We start from the raw sequence: 19,297 nt of genomic DNA, 5'->3' as shown, positions 1-19,297 counted from the left end.
GTCTACCTTCCTTCCTTTTTCTTTCTTTCTCCCTTCCTTCTTTCCTTCCTTCCTCTTCCTTCTTTCCTTCCTTTCTTTCTTTCTCTCTTTCTTTTTCTTTCCTTCCTTCTTTCTTTCTGTTCTTTTATCACATCTTTTTTATCCATCCATTTGTCAATGACACTAGGATGTTCCATGTCTTGGCTACTGTAACTAATATTGCAACGAACAAAGGAACACATATATCTTTTCTAATTACTGTTTTGTTTTCTCTGGCTAAATACGCAGAAGTGGGATTGTTCGATCACATATCCCTATTTTTTTTTTCATATATCCCTATTTTTTATGTTTTGAGGGACCTCCATACCGTTTTCAATGGTGGTTGAACCAATTGGGTTTCCCACCAACAGTGCACAGGGCTCCTTTCCACGCCCCTGCCAACACGTGTTACTTCTTGTCTTTTTTATTCTATTATTCTGACGAGTGAGGCATTATCTCATTGGGGTTTGATTTGCATCTTCCTGATGACAAGTGATGATAAGTGATGTTGAACACCTTCCCTGTATCTGTTGGCCATCTAGATGTCTTCTTTGGGAAACTGTCTATTCAGGTCCTTTGCCTATTTTGTCAGTATCCGTTTCTGTGTGTCCAACTCTATGGGTCTGTTATTCTGTCTGACTGTGTCTCTGTGTGGTTCTTTGTGTTTTCACCTGTCTCTGGGTTGTATCTCTATCTGTGGGTTCATGAGGATATCCATTTATCTTTCTTTATGCCTGTCATGGTCAGCCTGCATGTGCATCTCTGAACTTAAGCGTCCACAAGACAGAACTCCTATTCATTCTCACAGCTCAAAAGAGAGAAAACTCTTCAGAGATCATGCAAGGGAGAAGAGGCCATGGCCAGCCGTGACAGAAGTCCCGGGTTCAGGTGAAGATGATGCATCACACCTGAATGTTTAGAATGAAAAAAGAAAGAAAGAAAGAAAGAAAGAAAGAAAGAAAGAAAGAAAGAAAGAAAGAAAGCACTGACTAGCCAAACCCTTGGGATGCAGCCAAAGCAGTTTTCAGAGGGAAATTTGTAGCCTCCAAATGCGTTTATTAGGCAATGAGAAAGATCCAAAACAAAGAGCACCTTAGAGTCAGATGAAGAAAGAAAGAGCAGAAGGGGCCTTTGGAGACTGAGTTCAACTTCATGGATATGGAAACTGAAGCCAAAAAAAGTTAAGCCACTTGCCCAAGATCACAAAATAAAGCCATTCTTAATGAAGCTGGGAGCCAGGGCCAGGTTTCATCCCACCCAGGCCATTGTTCAAAGCCCATGAAGACTTCAAGTATCACTTACTTTTGAAATCTATTTTGTAGAAATGATTTCATTAAAAAAAAAAAAAAGCCAGCAACAATATGTCATGAATTGAAGACAAATGCTTTTCATTTATTCACTGAACTTCCTGGTTGCTCAAATTTATTGCAAAGAGTACCTCTTGCTTAAAGAGCTGTCCCTATTCCTCAGGCATGGTGCCTTGCAAACCTGACCCTAGATTTCTGGGTTGGGGGAAGTGGGTATTTGGCCCCAGAGATTCTCAGGTGCCCACCCCACCCCCAAAAGCAGGAATCAGAGGAATGAAAAACTGGGTAGAAGCAGGTAGAAAAGGGTGCAGGCATCCCGGCCTCCTGCCCTCTCCCTGCCAGGAAGCAATTTTGCAATTCTGACCAGCTCCTTTCCCCTGCTTGGCTCAAGCCCAGCCACTAACGGGAACAGGATGTGGGTGAGGACTTCCCTAGGAGGGGAGGTGGCCCTGCGGGCAGTCCAGGTAGATATAAGGCTACTTCACCAGGCTAAGGGAACACAGATGGAAAGAGAGAGGCTAGCATGTCCTCTTGGAGCCCACAGCGAAACCAGAGGTAAGCCCCCACCCCACCCATGGTGGGCAGAACTAGATAGCAGACCATTCTGTCTGATGTACCAAAGTCACAGGGCTAGACATGGGTCTGCAGGCTGGAATAGACCGACAGCTGTAACTATAGACAGACATGCTCTCATAAACACACTCACTACAGAAGTCCCAGGTGTTCCCTGGGCCAGACAGAGATTTGGAGGCTCACCAACACCTCCTGACCAACACCCCATCAGAGGCCTGCTGGAGGGACCAGGAAGAGCAGAAGTCCAGCCTTCCAAGGACTGTGGTGCCAACTGTAAACCACCCCATCCTAAGGCCAAATTCCTGTCCCAGATCTGCACAAAGCAGGATGCACTTTTCACGTTCGGAGTTCCCTCTGGAGTGCTGGGTTGCACCCAAGCACTTTGGAGTGAGATGGAGCTGGGGCTCCATCAGAGAAAGAAACAGAACCTTGTTTGGATAGAAAGAGCAGGAGGCCAGAGGGGAAACCTTGGGAAAATCAAAGAAAGCTTCATGGAAAGGGGGGCACTGGAACTGGGACTTTGCAGGATAAGTAGGAGTTCACTGGCCCTACCTTCAAAATTTGGAGCCAGGGAGCTAAAAAATGACCTGGAAGAGGCACCTGGGTGACTCAGTGGGTTAAGCCTCTGCCTTCGGCTCGGGTCATGATCTTGGGGTCCTGGGATCGAGCTCTGCTTCGGGCTCTCTGCTCCACAGGGAGCCTGCTTCCTCCTGTCTGCCTGCCTCTCTGCCTGCTTGTGATCTCTCTCTGTCTGTCAAATAAATAAATAAAATCTTAAAAAAAAAAAAAAGGAAATGACCCAGAAAACAAGTCAGAGCAGAAGAAATTAGCAAGAAATTAGCAAATTTGACTGTAAATCATTAACAGCCTGTTGGGGCTGGGCTGGCCACGGAGAAGGGTAACATTTATGGGTCAGACTGAGAAACTCAGTTTTCGGAGAGTTAGACCGCTCTCGGGATCTGCAGCAACTTCTGGCAGCTCTTGGCGGGTGCGGGTGGAAGCCAGGAGAGGAGCAGGGACTGCCCGAATCCAGGGGAGCCATGAGGGGGCATGGTGCCGGGTGTGGCGATGGGAGACAGGAAATAGTTGGCAGAGTCTGGGGACGCTTTCATGAATCAGGGTATATCTTCTGTCATTGCCTGCAGCCCAGGAGGCCTGAGTTCCCATCTTTCTAGAACACTGTTCCTGCTGCTGCTCTCTGTGGTCTCAGCCCAGGATGTCACCCCAAACCGGGACACCTGCTTGGTGTTCCATTCGATCAATGGCAGCTCCGTCTCCTGCCACCCACCCGCCAAACTCCCTCACCGCTTCCCCGCTGACACAGTTTACCTGGCGGTGGAGTTCTTCAACCTCACACAGCTGCGGGCCGACACCCTCCAGGGCGCCTCTAACCTCCAGGAGCTGCACCTCTCCACCAACCAGCTGGAGAGCCTCTCCCCCAAGTTCCTGCTGCCGGTGCCTCTGCTGAAGGTGCTTGACTTAACCCGCAATGCCCTGACCCGGCTGCCCCCCGGCCTCTTCCGGGTCTCTGCCACTCTCCACACCCTGGTGCTAAAAGAGAACCGGCTGGAAATCCTGGAGCCCTCCTGGCTGGAGGGGCTCCAAGCCTTGGGGCATCTGGACCTATCCGGGAACCGCCTCCAGACGCTGCCCCCTGGGCTGTTGGCCAACTTCACCTCCCTGCGCATCCTTGACCTCAGCAATAACCAGTTGAAGACTTTGCCCCCTGACCTTCTGCAGGGCCCCCTGCAGTTGGAGAGGCTGCACCTGGAGGGCAACAGATTGCGGGTGCTCGGAGAGGGGCTCTTGTCACCCCAGCCAGACCTGCGCTACCTTTTCCTGAATGACAATAGGCTGGCCACCATGGCCGCTGGCGCCTTCCAAGGCCTGCGGCAGCTGGATATGCTCGATCTCTCCAACAACTTGCTCACCGGCGTCCCCAAGGGGCTCTGGACATCCCTGGGGCAGCCCACCCGAGACATGAAGGATGGCTTTGACATCTCTGGGAACCCCTGGATCTGTGATGAGAAACTGGACGACCTCTATGGGTGGCTCGTGGCCAACAGAGACAAGATGTTCTCCCAGAATGCCACACGCTGTGCTGGGCCTGAAGCCTCGAAGGGCCAGAAGCTCCTGGAAGCAGCCAAGTCCCACTGAGGCCTGGGGCCGAGGTGGTGAGACAGGCGGGGCAGCTCAGCGCACGCCACTCAGCAAATAATTCACCTTCAGCTTCCCAGAGCTGCCAGGACCCACTCGGCCCAAAATGTACGTGGGGCTTTCCAGCCGCCTGTACCCTCTTCCAAGAATGGGGCTTTCCAGCCGCCTGTACCCTCTTCCAAGAATGTCTTTCCCTGGGGGCACGTGGCAGGATCAGTCAGTAGAGCACTCGACTCTTAATCTCAGGGTCGTGAGTTCAACCCCCACGGTGGCCATGGAGCCTACTTAAAAGAAAAGAAAAAGAGAAAAGAATGTTTTCCCCCATTTTCCAGATCTCTTGGTCTCCAGGCTCCCTCAGCCTGCTCGGCTCCCTCTGGCCCAGCCCTGGCTATGCAAGGGTTGTCTCTATCTGGTTCTGCCCCCGCACTTTGTGGGCGGGGGGCGGGGTCTCCGAATGCAGGGCCTGGGTCTGTTTTCCCTCAAAGCCATCATCATTCAGTTTGGGGTCAGACCTGAGGGCTTAAGAAATAACCGTGGAATGGAATTGGAATTCAAGCAGAATTCACTGTGTTCCAAGCACCTCCCAGGTTGACTTCCTAGTCCTCCCCAAAAGGAAGGAGAAGGAGGGCACCTGGGTGGCTCAGTGGGTTAAGCCTCTGCCTTCAGCTCAGGTCATGATCTCAGGGTCCTCGGATCGAGCCCCGCATCGGGCTCTCCACTCCGTGGGGAGCCTGCTTCTCTCTCTCTCTCTGCCTGCCTCTCTGCTTACTTGTGATCTCTCTCTATGTCAAATGGATGAATAAAATCTTAAAAAAAAAAAAAAAAAAGGAAGGAGAAGGAAAGAAGAGGCCTGACCCAGGGCCTGGGGTGCAAGATATAAGCTTCCAGAGGGATGGCAGTGGGGATCTGATGGCCCGTGACTCCTCCTCCCCTCCCCCCATCCAGGACTTAACTGGAAATAAAATACTGACCATTGCCCAGAGTGTCATTTTACCTGTGGATTCCTGCCAGAGCTTGTGTCCTGGGGAAGGTTTAAATTAAACCAGATTGCTTCAGGTCTCTGAACAATTTGTCATGCTGGACCATGACAAGCCGGGGGGATAGGCACCCACCCAGGGTGGGCTTGGGCGGGCTGGGTGGAGCTGAAGGCATAGGAGCCTGTGTTCCTCCCACTCAGAACCTTGGGCCACCTACTGACACAGTGCTGGGCATGCTGGGAGCCAGAGTCAGATTTGGGAGGACCCCTGGGTGTTTGGGGGAGGGGTCCCTGGAAGAATGGTCATGGCCACATTGGTGGTCATTCCACGCATGATGATGAACGCCAGGGAGGAGCCTGGAGTCTGGCCGAGTGGGGTTTGAATTGGATCCTTCACTTTGCTCATCTGTAAAATGGGGATCCAAGGGAATGGGCCGGGCCGGATTCCTGGCCAAGTTAAATGGCAGATTTTTTTAAATAACCAGAAGGACCTTGAGGACTTGTCCAAGGTCACTCCTCTGGGAGGCGGTGGGAGCTGCGGGATCGTCCTCCCGCTGTCTCCGCGGCAACAGCAGGGTGACAGGTGGCCAAAACTGGCCGAGGAAAGTAGCTCAATCCTGGGGCATCCAGCGTCCTCAAGTTACTATGACAACTGCGGAGCTCCCCCTTCTTCCCCACATCCCCTTCCCGACCCCGACTCCGACCGCGACCGGGACAGAGCCCCAGGGAAGCGCGCAGGGTGGGGAGTGTAGGCTGGAGCCCCGCCCCCGAGACACGCCTCCGCCCGGCCCCTCCCCATTGGTCAGTCCCAGAAGCCCGCCCCCCGAGCCGCTATAAGGCGGGAGGGGCCAGCGGCGGGCGGAGACTGGAGCCAGAGTCTGGGGTCCGCAGGGGCACTTGGAGACTGTGGCTGCACGCGCCCAGGTGAGTGCCACGCGGAGGGCGTCCAGGAGAGTCCCGCAGATTTGGGGGCTCCAGATCAGGTGAGCGGGAGAGGATCGAGCGGCGTGAGAAGGGAGGGGGACAACGGGCGGAGCAGGTGGCCGAGACCCTTGGCCCAGTTGGCTGAAGTTCAGGACCCAGTTGGGCGGAGAACAGGGCTCTGAGGGCACAGGATGGAGATAAAGGAAGAACTGCGAGCCTCAGGTCGAACTCCCCACTCTGAGTCCGCTTAGATGAGTGGCTTTGGAAACACCACGGACCTGCCGGCCGCCTCAGTCTCCCTGTCAGTCTGTGGACTTACTGGGATTCTCCACCCCTGCAGGGGGCTGCATATGCAGTTCTGTCGGGGAAGGGTGAGTTGGGGGTGGGGAGGGACGGCAGGCACCTCCTCTCCTTTGCAGAAGGGGAAACAGCTCAGAGAAGTGAAGGCACTTGCCCCAAGTCACACAGCATGTAATGGCAAGATTTGAATCCAGGTCTTTCTCTCTCCAGAGCCCATGCTTTGAATCACTACAGTGTCCCCACCTTGCCAGAGCTCTCTAGTGTGCACCTGCTGTGTGCAGAGCCTTGTGCACGCATTGTCGCATTGTCCATGTCCCTCATGACACTCTGAGGTAGGTACTACCATTACCTTCATTTTTTTTTTTTTTAAGATTTACTTATTTATTTGGGAGAGAGAGAGAGTGTGGGTGTGCAAGCAGGGGAGGGGTAGACGGAGAGGGAGAAAAATCTCAAGCAGACCCGCTGCTGAGCGCAGAGCCCAACACAGGCCTCACGACCCTGAGATCATGACCTGAGCTGAAACCAGGAGTCGGGTGCTCGATGGACTGAGCCACGCGGGTGCCCCATCATTACCCCATTTTGAGGAAACTGAGGTCACAGGAGAGAACAATGCTTGCCCAAGTCACCAAGCCCAGCGGGACAGAACCCAAGGCCTGGGCAGGACCCGGGGGGCTGGTGGGTAGAGGCCCCTCTCACCCTGTCCTGCCCCACAGGGTGTTCGCAGCAGGCATGTCAGAAGATGAGGCTGCCCGGTCCCCCCAAACCGGCTTGTGGGAACAGGACCAGCAGGTGCGGGGCTGCCCTTCCCACAGAGGAGGGGCACAGGCCAGAGTGGGGGGGATATATCCCTTCTGGGACAGTTTCAGGCCAGGTACCCCCTCTGGACCATGGAGGAGGTGGCACAGCCTACTCATTTCCCAAAGGGGCACAGTGGTGCCGGGAGCGGGGAGTGTCTCTCCCTCCCCCAGCCCCGGGTCTCTGCCCAAGACTCTGCATCAACCCCGCTCCCAGCACTTCACGCCTATGACTCTCCCAGCCCTAGAAACCCATTTTACAGATGGGGAGGCTGAAGCCCCAGGTTACCTGCGCAGTCCCCCCAACCCTCTCGCCCACGTGGTCATCCTGGCCCAGAGAGGGGTCATGTGGACTGAGGTGTGGCTGAGCTCCCCCCCCCCCCCCCCCCCCGCCCCACCCCATCAGGGGCCCCTCTGACGCCACCTCTTCCCGCAGAACGTGGTGCAGCGCGTGGTGGCCCTGCCGCTGGTCAGGACCACGTGCACCGCAGTCTTCGATGCTTACAGCGCGGCCAAGGACAGGCACCCGCTGCTGGGCTCTGCCTGCCGTCTGGCGGAGCACTGCGTATGTGGCCTGACCACCCGAGCCCTGGACCACGCCCAGCCGCTGCTCAGCCACCTGCAGCCCCAGCGTGAGTCCCACCCCGCCCCCCTAACCCCCTACAACCCTGGGTCCCGCCCCCCAAGACCCCCGGTCCTGCAGTATGTCCCAGCTGCCCCGTCCCCTCCTGCTCCATCCCTATGACAGGTTCTGGAGGGCACCTGCTGAGTTGGGGCCTTCTTGAGAGTGCCGTTTAGTCCGTCCACCTGTCTGTCCCCCCATCCACATGTCTCACCCTCCCCCAGTCCTGCCAGCGCCATCTCCCGCACCCCGCCTGCCCCCACACCCACCCCTGATTCTACCTGCCTCGCCCTATAGGTTGTCCCTCTGTGGTTTGATTGCCTGAACCCCCGTTCTTGGCTGTTTATCTGGGCCGCCCTCTTTCTGTCCCCTTCCTGTGTGTCTTGATGTCCTCCCTGGTTGAGTGGCCTGACACACCTCAGGTCCCTTTGCCTGTCCACCTCCTTCCCCGTCCTCCTCTCTGTCGTTGCCCCTGCATGTCCCGAGCCCCACATATCCCTGGACTCCTGGGACCAGCTGAGGGGTCCAGCCTGGGACAGGGGTGGAGGTGGATCGAAGACCTTGACTTCACATCTGATCGAGGAAGGGGGTCACCGGAGGGTCCCAGCTCGGGGCCTTCCCCGCCTCCTCCTCAGCCAGTTTGGGTGACCTTGAACCTGCTCTCTGGGGCATCTGAGCCGGGCATGAACGGGGAGTCACCTTGGCACCGGTGGCAGCCCGGTGGCAGGGCTGAGGCTGGGAGGACAGTAGAAGTGGTGGGGTCCAGCCTGGTGCCCCACCCCCACCCCCAGGGTCCCCAGCCTCTTGCGGGGTGGCCCAGGCCTCCCTCTACCTCTCCCTACTCCCCTTGCCCTCACTCCCTGCCTCTCCCCTCCAGTGGCTACAGTGAACCACCTCGCCTGCCGGGGTCTGGATAAGCTGGAAGAGAAGCTGCCTTTTCTCCAGCAACCTTCTGAGACGGTCGGTGGGGACCCAGGGAGGGGTGGAAGTGGGAGGGAGCAGCGCGGCCTCCCCAGGACCAGCCTGGACAGGGGGCTGAGTCAGGTTTGGGCCCAACTCAAAAAACACCAGCCAAACGAAAATAATCAGCACCTGAGTCTAGCAGGTTGGGGCCCGTCATCCCCTCAACAACCCCGTGCGGGAGAATTTTTCTTTGCCTCCATCTTATAGAAGGGAAATCGAGGCCCAGAGCCAGGAGGGACCAGGGACCCCTTGATACTGAGCCCCAGGGAGCTGGGCTGAGAGAAGGAAGTCAAAATCTGGAAGGAGCCCCCTCCCACCAGGTGGTGACCTCGGCCAAGGATACGGTGGCCAGTGGTGTGACAGGCATGGTGGGCCTGGCCCGGCAGGGCCGCCGCTGGAGTGTGGACCTAAAGCGTTCCATGAGCCACGCCGTGGACGTCGTGCTGGGCAAGTCAGAGGAGCTGGTGGACCACTTCCTGCCCATGACTGAGGACGAGCTCGGTGAGGCCGCCACCCTCCCGCCCTGCCCTGCCCCTGAATCCTTCTGCTCAGTCCGCATCCCCGGTGGGGACGGATCAGAGAAGTCTGGGACTTGGGCAGGGCCACACAGCAGTTCAGCAGGAAACACTGAGCTGAGCCTGGGCCTGACGTCCGTATCCCCATCCATGGTTCCCCAACCCACATTCTGCTAGAAATCAGACCACACAGGCCCTAAGCGTCTACGGGGCTCAGAGACTTGAGGGTTGTGAGTTCAAGTCCCAAATTGGGGGTAAAGAGGACTCAAAAAATAAAATCTTACAAAACAAAACAAAAAGCACCATTCTCCAACTTTCTACCTCCCGTCTCTGACCCCAGAGATGATCTGACCTCCCAGCCCCTGCTTTAGGGCCCGGGAAAAGTGTGTCAAGGCCCTCCCTCGTCTGCAGAAAGGCTGCGAGTCATTTATGAGGCACCTACTGTATGCCAAGCACCTGCAGGATATCCTTCACAGACCGTTTAGTCGAGGGGTTAAGAGTGCCTGGGTTGGAATCCCAGATCTGCCTCTTGCATGCCGTGGGACGTCATTTCCCTTTGCCTCAGTGTTCCTCATCTGTAAATGGGGCTAATAGCAGTGCCTACGTCCTAGGGTCTGGGGAAGGTTAAGTGAGTTGATACTGGTAAAAGAAATGATAAATTAGGGAGTCCGTGGTCTTGTCCACCCAGAAGGAGAGTGAGCAGATGTGCCGGGGTGGCCATGCTGACCCCCTCCCCTGTCCCATCCCCCAGCGGCCCTGGCGGCCGAGGCGGAGGGCCCGGAAGTGGGCTCTGTGGAGGAGCAGAGGAAACACCAGGGCTACTTTGTACGTCTGGGCTCCCTGTCCGCGCGGCTCCGCCACCTGGCGTATGAACACTCCCTGGGGAAACTGAGGCAGAAGAAACACCACGTCCAGGACACGCTGGCCGAGCTGCAGGAGACGCTGGGGCTGGTGAGAGCCCTCTGTCCACGCCCCTGCCACGATGCAGGCCAGTAGGCATGGACCGAGTGCCGGCTGAGGACCTGGTCCCCAGCTGGTCTGAAGGGGGAGGCACAGCCGAGCTCGGCTGCCTCCAGCTGTGTGTGTTCGGGGCTGGGGCAGCTCAGGGAGGAGTCAAGGCTCAGCCTGGGGAGACGGGAAGGAGTTTCGTCTGGTGGGGGGGAAGCAAGAGCTGGAATTTACAGGCAGTTAGGGTAGTTCAGGAGCGAGAAAAAGTTCCCCTTCCCTTGCTTTCCTGCCACCAATCCCAACCCTCCCCAACCTATAGGTTCTTGCCTCTTTCCTCACTGTCCATCCCTCCCTGCTCCAAAGGACCATGGCAGCTCCCGTTTAACTGAGCTGGATAAGTTCAGACGCCCCTAACCTCTTCCTCCTGCTTCCTCTCAACCTCCATGCTTCCAGGGACTCAGGTCAACACCGGAGCAAGCCCCGACTCCCCTCTTCTCCTCTGATCCCACATCCCGCACATCAGCCAGTACCCCAGCTCTGCCCATAGCTCCCCCTCCTCTTCTCGCACCCAGAGCCAGCCCACCCCCAGCCCCACCAAGGACTCCACTCTGTCCTCCCCACAGCACCCACCAGAGGGCGCCTATGAGCCCCTGAGACGGTTTATCTCCAAGTCCATCCGCCGTTGTAGCAGGGGTGAAAATGCCCTTCCTTTTCAAGGCTGAATCATATTCCAGAGTGCAGATGGACCACACTTTATTTCGATTTATCTCCTAATGTCTGCCCTGTCCCGGGCACCGAAGAGACAGTGGGGGTCCAGTAGGGGGATCAGGGCCCCGGATGGGGACATGTGAGGGCTTGCGGAATCTGCCCCGCCAGGAGGGCAGGAGGGAAGACTTCCTGGAGGGGGAGTCGTCTACACTGAAACTTAAACTGGAGCGAACCAGGCAGGGGCATAGAGTGGAGGGAAGTGTGTCGCCAGCAGAGGGAGCAGCACAGGCAAAGTGAGCCTGAGTTTTAGGGGACCCACAGGTCTCGGTCTGGCCAAGAGCAGAGGACAGAGCGGGCAGGTGGGCCAGGCTGGATCAGCAGGCGGGGGAAGGTTGCAGGGAAGAAGATGTTCTCTAGATGTTTATCAAGACCAGATCCAGGCTAGGATGCCGGCTCCCCTGAGCCCCCAAATGGTCCAGCTCTGACCACCACTATCCCCGTCCCCTCAGATTAACCTCATGCAGTGCGGGGTGACACCCACTGCCCCTGCCCGCCCTGGGAAGGTGCATGAGCTTTGGGAGGACTGGAGCCAGCGCTCCCCAGAGAATGGCGGCCGCCGCCGCAGCCAGGTAGGGTGGGAGGGAGAGGATGAGCAGGGGGGTGTGTGGGGGGGTGTTCTGGATCTGCCCGGGTCGCCAGGGGCCAGACTCCAGCTCTCTCAAACCAAGTGCCGAGCTCTGCTGTTTGGAGGATGCATGGAGAAACTGAGGCAGGGGCTGGTCTGGGTGGGCGGCCATCTGGTGCCCTGAGGCCCCTCCCTTCCCCCCACAGGCGGAGCTGGAGACGCTGGTGCTGTGCCGAAGTCTGATGCGGGAGCTGCAGGGCACAGTGGACGCGCTGGAGAGCAGCGTGCGGGGCCTGCCCCCGGGCGCCCAGGAGAGGGTGGCCGAGGTGCGGCGCAGTGTGGACGCCCTGCAGTCCGCCTTCGCCGACGCCCGCCGCTTCGGGGACGTGCCGGCCGCTGCCCTGGCCGAGGGCCGGGGCAGTGTGGCCCGGGCCCACGCCTGTGTGGATGAGCTGCTGGAGCTGGTGGTGCAGGCCGTGCCGCTCCCCTGGCTGGTGGGGCCTTTTGCGCCCATCCTCGTGGAGCGGTCTGCGCCGCCGCCCGACCTGGATGTTCTGGTGGACGAGGTCGTGGGGGACCCCGACCCCCGCTGGGCTCACCTGGACTGGCCGGCCCAGCAGAGAGCCTGGGAGGCCGAGCGCGGGGACGGGCCAGCCCTCCCAGAGGACATTCCCAAGGAGGAACCCGTGCCCCCCAGTACCCCCAAGCACACCCTGATGCCAGAGCTGGACTTCTGACCAGAGGGGGCCGCGGGGCCGCAGGGGCAGCAAGCAGGAGGCCCGCTTCTATCCGAGATCCCTGCTGCCCCCTAGTGGCCGTGTGTGCGCACTAACAGCCCATGCTGTGGCCTTGGCCTGGGTGCAGGGTGGGAGTGGGGGGGCTGAAGTCGCCATCTCAGACCAGCTTCACTGATCTCAGGCCCTCTCCAGTCCTTCCCTTGAGCATATGGGGACTGGAACCCAATTCAGGTCCCACTAGCCCCTGGCTGGGTTCATCTGTCGGTGGCCCGCCTCCCTGAACCCCAAGAAACCGATCAAAACTCCCCATAGAAGCACATGTTTTGCCCGATGACTTCTACTCGGGGTTTTGAAAAGAGAGCACCCTCCTCCCCCACCACCTTGTACACCCTGGACTGGGGGGTCCCCGAAGATAGCCAGCTGTATCTGCTGGGCCTGCAGACCCACTTGTTTTGCCCTTTGGGGTTTTGTGCTCCGGAATAAAGGTGCTTTGTGTTGTTCAAAGGCCTATGGCCCCTGTTCAGGCCAGGGTGGGTCTCAGTTGCAGAGTGCCGGGGACCTCAGGTGTGTGACTGCATGGCACAAGCCAAGGTTCGATATTTGAAAGCGTGAGAATGCCTCTCTGACCAGCTTGACAACTTGTCGAGTCCCACCTCTAGTGCCCGGCCCACAAGGGTTAGGCACCCAGATGCAGCTTCCTGGAATGGAAGCTATTCACACTTTAGTATAAATGAATTTCTTAGCAACTGCAGAGAACGGGATCAGAGGGAGAAAGAAGTCAGACAGGGCAGCCTGTCCTATGCCAACCTCCCTAGACCCAGGGGTGTTGAACTTGCTGTGATTTCTCCAGCTGCACTGGAGAAATGGGGCAGACAGAGGTAGGGGAAGGGCCACGGGCCAGTCTCTTGGGGGCCGTCCCATCCTTTGACCGAATTCTTGGCTGCCCCTCAGACTCCCCTGTGGCTGGGTGGGGTGTTAGGAAACCACAGTGTAATGTGGTGAGGTCAGGGTGGCCTCTGGCTTCCCTAGGACCTGGCCCAGGGGCAGCTCTGGGAGGCTGAACTACCTCCCACTAGCCAGATTAACTTCCCCGCCTCTGGTCAGGAACGTCCATGGCTCCCACTCACCCTCAAACCAATTATCCAACCTCCTTACCCTGGCATGCCGCATTCCCACTGAACTCTGCAATTCCCCCACCTCCAGGCCTGTGCACAGGCTGTGCCTGGAGTCCTCTCCCACCCCACCACCCATCTCTTGGACACATCCCATCCATCTTCAAGCCCCAGCCCCAATGCCACCTCCTCCAGGAAGCTTTCCCTCACTCCACTCCAGTGGGATAGCCCCAACAATCTACAGCTCACTTTCTTGAGACTCTAAACCCCCTTCTACTCAGACTTCGAGCCTCAGGCAACCTTGTCTTCTCTTCCCTCACAAGGCTGGGGGCTCCTGGAGGGCCAGGCGTGGTGAGGATGGGCAGGGTGGCACACGGGAAGGGTGTTTTGCAGAGGGAGTGACTCGGGCAAACGTATGGCACTGGGGGATAGTGGAGTCAGTGTGGCAGGACCAGTGGGAAGGGAAAGCTAATGGGCTGAGGAGAAACCTTGGAATGGGGTGGGTCAGTAGATACGGCCCTGGGCTTGCATCTCAGCCTGGCCTGCACCTGGGCGGGCAAGTTGCTTGCCTTCTCTGAGCCTGGATTCTTCTCTGTGGGGTGGGTATGAAAGTAGTGAGGCGACCATACTCAGTCCTAGGACACGCTTCACGTTTGGAAGCTGCTGTTCACTCATTCATCTGCGCGGCCAGCAAGCAAATACTGTTGAGAACCTGCTGTGTGCCAGGCAGGTAGCAAACTAGGTAAAAATCCTGCTCTCTGGGACCTTACAGTGCAGCTGGAGAGACAACAAACTATGTGCAAATTATGTCTTAGTTGTATAGATGATGAAAAATATAAAAGTGTTGGAGGATGGGGGGGCGTGTGAGGGTAGAAGGAAGGGTGTATATTTTTAAATAGGAGAAGGGGGCCCAAGAAGACCTCTCAGAGCAAAGACTGACGAGCATTCTGGGCAGGAGACACTGCCTGTGCAAAGGCCCTGGGGCAGCACTGGCCCTGGTGAGTTGGAGGAACATTGTGTCTGGAACAGAATGAGTTGAGGGGAGAAAGGGAGAAGGGGAGGACAGGGAGGTGATAGGGGCCAGGGCCGTGAGGAAGACTAGGGTTTGCTCCAGGGAGGTGGGATCCCTGGGGGACTTTGGGCAGAGGAGGGCAGGACGTGACTCGGATGTTTGTGATCACTTTTATTACCTTGGCTGGGTTTCTCTGCCCTCATGGTGCTGTGGCAGCCTGTGAGAAGGGGAGGAGCACACCCAAGGTTTCCCTCCTCCCCTGCCACCTTTGGGAAGGATTGGCTGAGAGGTTAGAGTTTGGGGGACATCCCTATTTTGTTCCCCAACTGTTTGGCAAACACAGCGATGGCTCCAAGGAGATGACTTGGGGGTCATCAGGCTGTGTCTGAACCCTCCCTCCTCCCAGCTCAGTGCCCAGAGCCACCAATGGGGTCTGTCCCCTACCCCACCAGCACACAACTGGGATCCCTGTCCCAGGAGCAGTCAGGGGGAAACTTAGCTCAGGGAGGGCGTCATTTGTCTGCCGGCCTCTGTACCAACCCACATACAGCCCACTCTGCGCATAGACTCTGGGCTGCATTCGAATCCTGTCTCTGCCGCTTTCTGGCTCTGCGGCCTCAGGCAGAGGATGCCTCCAATAAGTCACCCTGGGTTGTCCCAAGCCCACCTGGATCTCACTCCCAAGATCCCTCGGCTCTTTTGGCACCCTGGACCCATCTGCATTTTGGCCCTAATTTATCGAGGGAAATCCCGCCTGGAGATTGACACATCCCTTCCCTGCCCAGGAGAGATCCTGTTCCTCTCTTTTTGCCTGGACAATGCTAAGCTAATGTTTGTTGAGTACCTGCTGGGTACCAGGCACTGGGGTAAACAGGTCACATGCTTGACCACACTTCGCACTCAGAACTGTCCTATGAGTTGGCCCATTTAGCCAAATGTTTATTAAATGTTGTGTGTGCGCCAGGTATAAATTGATTGCAGGAGACCTTGCTGGGAACAAAACAGGCCTGAGGGAGGAGAGAGAGGGAGCTGTGTGTTGTGCAAAAGGGCCCTCGGGTAGAAGGAAAGCATGTGCAAAGATCCTGGGGAAGCCCCATGCCTGGTGCGCTGGAGGGACAGCAAGGAGTCTGGTGCACTGGAGCAGAATGTGTGGGGGTCAGAGAGCTGGAGAAGGTGAGGACCGGGAGATAACAGGACCTTGTGGGCCATGGTGAGGAGGCTGGAAGGGTAAACTGAGGCCCCAGGGTGTTCACCGGCCGAGGCGTCCCAGCAGAGCCTCAGTGAGCGTGCAGGCAGTGCCTCGGGGGCATGGGATGGCCCTAAAATCCATTAACCCAGTGAGGGTGGGGGCCGTGGGCAGAGGCCGCCTGGTGCTGATAGCAGGGGAAAGGTGCTGGGCCCAGGGCCCACGCTGGGCAGGGCAGGCTGCACGTGACTGCCCAGGGCCCTCCCCTAGCTGGCTGCCTGCCTCTGCGGGCCGGGCCGTGCCTGCCCCAGACCCTATAAGGCCTGGTAGCCGAGAGCAGAGCCGGCTGCCAGCCGCACCTCCTGTGGCTCAGAGGGGCCCTCACTCACTCCAGGTGAGCAATGCCAGGGTGGGGCTGGGGCTGGGGGTGTGGTCGGGGGCTGTCTGGGGGCCTCTCTTCACACACCCTCTCTGCCCCCTTCCAGCTGCTTAGGGTATCATCACCATGTCTGCCCCAGACAAAGGAGGCCGGGATCCTCCCAAACCCAAGGGCAAGGTAAGGGGAGGCGTGGGAGGGGGAGATCCCTGCCAGGGCCCGGGAACCCCCCAGAGCCTTGAGAAGGTGACCTCCCCATACTGGGGTCCAGAGGGGCTTCCAAGGTGGGGCGGGAAGGCTCCAAGAGCCGTGGAACCCACACTTCTCTGCTGTCCCAAGCTGGAGGGCGAGGGCAGGAGTGGGGGACGCGAGCAACCCTCAGCTCCTTCTTCACTGTGTGATCTTGAGCCAGCCATGGCCCCTCTCTGGGCCTCGGTTTCCCCATCTGTGAAATGGAGGCCGTGAAAGGAAAAGGTCTTTAGAGACCCGGAGGATGACCTTCTCCTCTGTATGGGAGGCAGGCTGACCCTGCCCATTCTCCAGACAAGGAAACTGAGCCTCAGAGAGGCTAAGACTCCTTCCTGGGGCCACCCAGGAGCAAGAGTGAGGTGACCCAGGAACCCCAGGCTGTCTGATGCTTTCCCTGCCCTGCCCCTAAGGCCTGGCCCTGCCCTTTTGCCCCTTATAGACCCTGGGGAGCTTCTTCGGGTCTCTGCCTGGCTTCAGTTCTGCACGGAACCTGATGGCCGGCGCCCACAGTTCAGCGAAAGAGGCCCGGCCCGTCGCAGATCCCACAGGTGCCTCTGCCCAGCCCCAGACTGAGGGTGAGTGGACAGCTCCATGGAGGCAGGGGCTCTGGGGGTGGGCCCCAGGAAGAAACCCCCTAACGGGGCTTTTGGCTATTTGGGGGTTCACATGTGTCAGCATCATCTCAATAGACACGCCGGGCCAGCATGCTCATTTAGCACCAGATGGGGAAACTGAGGCATCAAGACAGCAGGTGAGTGGCCCACAGTAGCATGGTTCTGAACACAGCCTGTCTCCCTGCGATGTCCCTTACTTTCTCAACCCCTCACCTGCCTCCCACCCCATTTCTGATGCAACATGGACCAGAGACTGGGTGTTCCCCATGTCTGAGCTCACTGAAGATTTCCCCTCCCCGTTCCCAGAAAGGGGCACTGGTTTCCAGGGGGTCACACAGTCTGGGGGGGCCCTCCACCCTTTGGGCAGCCCCAGGGCACACAGAGGGGCTGATGCAGGGGAGCCTAGGGTTGGGGCGGCTTCCTGGACCAGGCCTCACTCTGGGCCAGAGCCCCGAGCAGCTGACTTCTGCTCCACATACCCGGGCCCAATGGGCAGCTGCCAGCTGCGGCAGAGTTGGGGGGGGCGGGGCCCTGAATCCTCTTCCTGAGGTCCCCCTCCGGGGAGTGTCCAGGCAGGGAAAACTCCAGAGAGGAACCTGAGACCCCGGAGGTCAGGGGAGCCTCTGGCAGGGCCAGTGACGGCACCAGACCAATGGCCGCGGATGTCATCTGCTGTCCCTGGCAGGGCAGCTGGGACATTCCTGACCTTTCAGGCTGTGCCCACCAATTGCGCAACGGGCACTGGGGTGGCTGATGCCAGCCCACGTCCCTCGCCCTTCCTGGTTGCCTGACCAGCTCCTGTCCTCCCAGCAGCCACCAACCTGGACCCGACGGAGCGTGGGGAGAAGCTGCCGCCGCCTTCGGATAAGGTGAGAGGTGCTGGCAGAGCCTGATGGCCTCCGCTCCTTCTGGGGCCCCTCCCAGGCTGTTTTGGTTCCTGCCTTCTGAGGGGCTGTCATAGGCCAAGCCGAGGGCAGACCTTTGTGTGTGTCCTGCTGTGGGATTCCAGGCACTGGCTCCCTTCCAAGCTTCTGTTGGCACATCGGTGACATAGCACGGTCTTGCCCTCTTTCCGGACATGGCAAGGCTCCACGTGATCAACAGAGAGCCCCCTGACCCTGTCCCAGCTCCGTCTCGCATCACGGGACTAAAAACACGGGGAACTCATCATGTGTCGTGCTTTGGGCTGAAGGCTTTCCACACACTGCTTCAGAGTTGACCAGCCCCAGGAGAAAGGGAGCCAGAGTAACCCACACGGCAGGTGAAGCACAGAGAAGGCAAGCAACCTGCCAAAGATCACACAGCAAGGCGTGGTATGGTAGTACCTAAACCTTGGGCAGGTGGAGGCTGTCCCGATGATGGGGAAGGGGTGCACTCGATGCCAGGAGCACCCTCTCCCCTGAGTCTCGGCAAGCCCAGACATCCACAGACACTGCCCGGTGTCCCGTGGAGGGTGGAAACACCCCAGTGCAGGAGCCCTAGATTACAAACAGCACACTCGTGCTTGAAACTGCGTGCTGGCACTCAGACCGTCACCACCCTTTTCTAGTTTAACTAACTGGAGAAACCGCCCTTTGGGAGGTCAAAAGTGATGAAAATCACTGACGGGGTCCCATGACTCAACCCCAACACTTGTCCCTATCCTTTAGCAAGTATTACTCTTCTAAATGTTGATTCTCCTTTCTCACTTGAAGACATTCTGTTTAATGAGCGACTTGGTCTCCAGACTCATGGGGAAACCAGGCTTGAAATCTGCCAAAAGTAAAGAGTAGGCAGGGTGAACACACGGTGTCATTCAGTGAGTGGCACTGAGCCCAAGTTCAGGGGACTTTGGCAAGGGGTCCAGAGCTGTAGGGACCTGCCATCAACAATGGGGATGATCCGGCACTGGGACAGGGCGGGTTGAGGCTGGATACCAGCACGAGAGGAAAGTATGTCAGGGTGGGAGGTGAGTGGCAGGCTTTCTGGGGGACAGTCCCCCTCCTGAAGGCACACAGAGGATCAGCTTGGCTGAAGTCTGGGGTATAGTGTCTCCAGCTCTCCTTTTGACCACATGTGTCCTTTCTTATCAGATGATCTCTGGGGCAAAGGACCTGGTGTGCTCTAAGATGACCAAGACCAAGGGTGCCATCTCCTCCGGGATGGCCAACATGGTGGACACAGCTAAAGGTGTGATGCAGGGAGGCCTAGACATGACCCGGTCTGCACTCATGGGCACCAAGGAGACCGTGGCCACTGGGGTCACAGGTGCAGTGGATGTGGCCAAGGGTACTGTCCAGACTGGCCTGGATACCACCAAGACTGTCCTAACAGGCACCAAGGACACCGTATGCAGTGGCGTGACTGGTGCTGTGAATGTGGCCAAAGGAGGTGTCCAGACTGGCATGGACGCCACGAAGACCATCGTCATAGGCACCAAAGATGCACTGTCCACTGGGGTGACAGGGGCAGCAAACATGGCCAAGGGAGCTGTGCAAACTGGGATCAACACGACCCAAAACATTGTCACAGGCACCAAGGACACTGTGTGCAGTGGGGTGACCAGTGCCATGAATGTGGCCAAAGGAGCTGTCCAGACTGG

At 57.8% G+C, this 19,297-nt stretch overlaps 3 protein-coding genes across 22 annotated transcripts in view; all 3 read left to right on the top strand.

Annotated features, from left to right (window-relative positions):
* The first annotated feature begins 1,794 nt into the window (after positions 1–1,794).
* On the top strand, positions 1,795–5,382 carry LRG1 (leucine rich alpha-2-glycoprotein 1). 2 transcript variants are annotated; one of them, XM_032883653.1, is made up of 3 exons: positions 1,795–1,880; positions 3,044–3,901; positions 5,193–5,382. In XM_032883653.1, exons 1-3 carry the CDS (start codon positions 1,849–1,851, stop codon positions 5,365–5,367), a joined length of 1,065 nt encoding a protein of 354 aa, XP_032739544.1. In that variant the 5' UTR covers positions 1,795–1,848; the 3' UTR covers positions 5,368–5,382. The 2 variants fall into 2 exon arrangements, with proteins under 2 accessions (XP_032739544.1, XP_032739545.1); XM_032883654.1 differs by lacking the exon at positions 5,193–5,382 and having other exon boundaries at positions 3,044–4,127.
* A 525-nt stretch (positions 5,383–5,907) lies between these two features.
* On the top strand, positions 5,908–12,432 carry PLIN5 (perilipin 5). Its single transcript, XM_032883650.1, has 8 exons — positions 5,908–5,955; positions 6,969–7,044; positions 7,486–7,681; positions 8,549–8,631; positions 8,955–9,135; positions 9,901–10,100; positions 11,315–11,434; positions 11,637–12,432. The coding sequence occupies exons 2-8, from the start codon at positions 6,985–6,987 to the stop codon at positions 12,165–12,167; spliced, it is 1,371 nt and encodes a 456-aa protein (XP_032739541.1). The 5' UTR covers positions 5,908–5,955; positions 6,969–6,984; the 3' UTR covers positions 12,168–12,432.
* A 3,377-nt stretch (positions 12,433–15,809) lies between these two features.
* The window catches only part of PLIN4 (perilipin 4), a 7,906-nt gene continuing 4,418 nt past the window's right edge, over positions 15,810–19,297 (top strand). For 11 of the 19 annotated variants that reach the window (XM_032883636.1, XM_032883631.1, XM_032883642.1 and 8 more), the window contains exons 1-6: positions 15,810–15,871; positions 15,963–16,033; positions 16,542–16,677; positions 17,527–17,585; positions 18,789–19,020; positions 19,219–19,281. In XM_032883636.1, coding sequence (XP_032739527.1) covers positions 15,983–16,033; positions 16,542–16,677; positions 17,527–17,585; positions 18,789–19,020; positions 19,219–19,281 — 541 coding nt within the window. In that variant the 5' untranslated portion in view covers positions 15,810–15,871; positions 15,963–15,982. The other 8 variants (XM_032883638.1, XM_032883632.1, XM_032883627.1 and 5 more) reach the window with 7 other exon arrangements.

The sequence above is a fragment of the Lontra canadensis genome, unplaced genomic scaffold (assembly GCF_010015895.1).
Source record: "Lontra canadensis isolate GAN:19392208 unplaced genomic scaffold, GSC_riverotter_1.0 scaffold88, whole genome shotgun sequence".
Taxonomy (NCBI): domain Eukaryota; kingdom Metazoa; phylum Chordata; class Mammalia; order Carnivora; family Mustelidae; genus Lontra; species Lontra canadensis.
The sequence above is the reverse complement of the archived record's forward strand: the minus strand, read 5'-3'. Positions and strand labels throughout refer to the sequence as shown.